General features: G+C 31.5%; 1 protein-coding gene across 3 annotated transcripts; it reads right to left on the bottom strand.

The window, feature by feature from the left end:
- Positions 1-441: 441 nt before the first annotated feature.
- LOC140972349 (protein RADIALIS-like 5) lies at positions 442-1672 on the bottom strand. Of its 3 annotated transcripts, XM_073434794.1 has the most exons (3): positions 1579-1672; positions 1151-1413; positions 442-628 (listed from the first exon to the last, which is right to left on the bottom strand). In XM_073434794.1, exon 2 carries the CDS (start codon positions 1397-1399, stop codon positions 1181-1183), a length of 219 nt encoding a protein of 72 aa, XP_073290895.1. In that variant the 5' UTR covers positions 1400-1413; positions 1579-1672; the 3' UTR covers positions 442-628; positions 1151-1180. The 3 variants fall into 3 exon arrangements, with proteins under 3 accessions (XP_073290895.1, XP_073290894.1, XP_073290893.1); XM_073434793.1 differs by lacking the exon at positions 1579-1672 and having other exon boundaries at positions 442-631; positions 1151-1572; XM_073434792.1 differs by lacking the exon at positions 1579-1672 and having other exon boundaries at positions 442-631; positions 1166-1572.
- Between the last annotated feature and the right edge of the window lie 1864 nt (positions 1673-3536).

Here is a 3536-nt window from a genome sequence, read left to right as displayed (position 1 = left end):
CAAGCATGTCCACTAGGGGATTAGCTTACTTTGATTGATCCACGTTATCTTTTTTATCTTGATCAACATGAATCGTCGTTTTATTGATTATTGTTTGATATGGTAACAGACTCGACTATATATATAATTCCTGAATTTAATTCGATAAAATTTCAAAATAAATTAAAATATTTAATTGAAATATCACATCTCTTGACATATTATTCTATATATCATTTCAATTTAAACAAAAATTGATAACTTTTATTTCTATTTTTTAAAAAATTTCTTTCTTTCTATTTTTTTACAAGCTACATGCATCGTGTGTTCGCAGTCGTGAATAAAAGTATTAAAAGGAAATTAAAAAATTATGATTCATAGGTAGATGTCAGCTTAAGCCTTATCTTTCCACAATTTAATATTAATTGAAAGTAGATAGTCTTAAGTTTAGTCAATCGAAAATTCTGGCCATTTAATGTCGTATATAATCAATTTTATGAATAAAATTTACACATAAAACAGAGTGTATGCAAGATCAAATGAAGTACAAATAACAATATTCATCGAGAATACTCCACACTGAAAATCCATCCCCCACTTGAAGATGTTCACTTTCCTTGAATAATTTTCCCATAATACTTTCATCACCCTGCTAAAAATGAAATGGGAGGGCTTATCAATACAATATATTTCAATTCAATTCTATAAATTTAATCCGGGGAAAAAATTAAATGAATTAGTAAATATGAAGACCAGGGGATAAATTGAAGGGTCGATGGAATAATGCGACCATAAATTTTAGGGGAGGAAAAGACAAGATTCCACGTTAAGACGAGGATAGTAAAAGGATAAAGGGCAAAAGGGTTTGAAAAAGAGGGTACGTGTATAAATAATATCTTCCTACATATCCGATCGAGAGCAAGTGGTCTATAGTCTTACATGATATTAATTATTTGAATAAGGATCTAACAAACATATGACCATAAAAATGTTATCTCATCTCATAAATCGGATGGACTTTAGCTAGAGTACATTACAATTTATATAGATAAAATGTATTTTAGAAACTTGACACCGATATGAATCTGACGTAAAAATATTAAACTACGTACAAAAATGAAACTTTAATTTAAAGAATGTAGATATGAAAATGTTGGCTCAAGTGCATTACCTCATCAGACACGACTAGCGGTTATTCTCGTTAATTTGATCGATATTTCGGTAAAGGGATTTTCCCGGATTCAATGTGCTTGAGGTCTTCGACGAGAATCTCGTAGTGTCTTTTGACTTCATCGATGGATTTCCCAACAACACGAGCTATACTCTGCCAACGATCAGGGGTATCCTTATCGTAGGCAGCTAACGCCTTTTCGAATTGCTTGTTTTGAGTTTTCGTCCATGATGATGAACTTGATGCCATTAAATCTTTATAATCTTCTTTAACAAATATGAAAGGGATTTGTTGAAGTGTAATATTCAATGAAAATTTTTGCAAGATTTGAAGTGAAAGAAGGGGAATTTAAAATTTATATGAATGACTCAACGAAGATGAGTAGAAGTCCATGGACAGATGCATGCATATTATGGCGGAGATGTTACCTTCAGTTGCTCCTTGTTTATATAGGAGATAAAAGAAGATGGGTTGGGCCTGCCAGGGAATATATCTTCTTACAAGGACAGAATGAGCAGTGACTCTTCCATGTTAAATACCACATGGTGTGTGTGTGTGTGTGTGTCTATATATATATATATATAAGATTCTAAATCGGAGAGGAGGTCTCGAGTTCAAGACTTAAAACAAAAATGCATAAATTCTTCAATGGACAGTCATTGTGCTCCCTGCTAATGTAGATCACTATTTGATAAAGGCACTTTCGAGAATCATCTTGAAATCAAATCGAAGCGTACGGGTTGTACTATGCGAATAAGAATATCTTTCAATCCAATGGTTCATATCAATTCACAACGCACAAACCTTTTCAAATCTCTCTATATTTTTTTTTTTTTTTGCAGCACCTCATACCCAATCGCACTATACATGGCATCTTTTCAAATGTCCGCTCATGTTTTGGAGTCGCTCGAGAGGTTTTTTTGGAGCCCCGAATTGAATAATAACCCCGATCGTCTCGTTTCGTCTCGAACGGAAGAGATAAGGCTGGGGTACGTAGAGATCGTGATCAATACGTAGAGTAAATTAAAAGACTTGCGTAAATGTGAAACACGAAAGGATATATTAATATGTGTACGTACGTATATTAATTAATGTTGAGGCGAATTCGTGGTCCCTTTGTGGAAGATAAATCGATATCTTGTAATAGCTGGAAGATGTGATCATTTCATATCTTCTATCTCCTGCAAAATGCACAATCTCATTAATTAATTAGTGCATGCATGCCTTGCCGACACACGTACGTAGATTAATATGAACCACTGGCTTTGACATCCTTAAGAATATAATATCTAGTTTTCTGTCGATCGATTCAAGGTATGCAGCTATCATTGCCTGATCTAATTGAGCAATACGCAGTATTTGGTAGATTTCAAGAATCTAGAGCACAAGATTGCTTTAATCAATGCAAAACCCAACGCGGCTAGCTACATTATAGCGCCTTTACAACTTAGTTCTATCGTCGACCGACATCCTGTCGATATACGTATTTTCGAATACGCGACGATGATATTGTGATCTTAGAACGATTTGATTGAACACAACAAATAATATTTTGTAATATGTTAAAGTTACTCTTAAGAGATAGATTGGGATCATCCCGGTCCATAGAAACTGTCGTTCAAATGATGTCTTACGGGCAGGGGCGGAGCCAGGATTTAAAATTACCTGGGGCTGGCTTCGTCTCACACTATGTTTAATAAAATAAATAATTAACTAAAAAATTTAAAATAAAATATATATAAATATTGACTTCATGAAAAACATAAAACAAGAGAATTTAATACCTTCAAAAACATGGAGCTAAAACACTACTGAAGTTGTGCACTTCGATTTTTTTTAGAATAAAACCCATTAATTATTAAATCATTATCAATTTTTTCAACCAAATCCCATCCGATGTAAATTACCATAGAATCTCCGAAAAACTATGCTTGATTCACATGAAAAATTTGCGCTTTATTTTTCTCAAAATCAATTCTTGTAAACATACACTAGTTCATACTAAAAAAATTAAAATTCTATAAAATTTTTAGTATTAATAGAAATTATATAAAGATATAATAAAATATGTAGTTACTGCATAATTGTATTATCATATTAGCTAAATTTAATATATTTGTGTGTTATTGTAAATATAGCCTAAAAATATATTTGGAACTTAAAGCTAATTTTAAAAATCAACTTACATTAAGTTTTTCAACATGTTGAGTAAAATACGAGCGAAAGTCAAAAGAGATTATATGTGTTTACAAAAGATCATTTTAAAAAATTACTCATAGTTAACAAAAATTCTTCAAATTTGCATAAATAAAATAAACTTAACAAAACACAAAAATAAAGAAAAAAATTACAGAAAAGTCAAAAAAAAATATAATAAAATTTTAGG

Source organism: Primulina huaijiensis, chromosome 3, assembly GCF_012295235.1.
Source record: "Primulina huaijiensis isolate GDHJ02 chromosome 3, ASM1229523v2, whole genome shotgun sequence".
NCBI classification, from domain to species: Eukaryota; Viridiplantae; Streptophyta; class Magnoliopsida; order Lamiales; family Gesneriaceae; genus Primulina; species Primulina huaijiensis.
This window is presented reverse-complemented; position numbering and strand designations above follow the sequence as displayed.

Bases quoted from the DNA above. Each gene is read 5' to 3' on its own strand.
- LOC140972349 (XM_073434794.1), bottom strand. From the start codon at position 1,399: ATGGCATCAAGTTCATCATCATGGACGAAAACTCAAAACAAGCAATTC.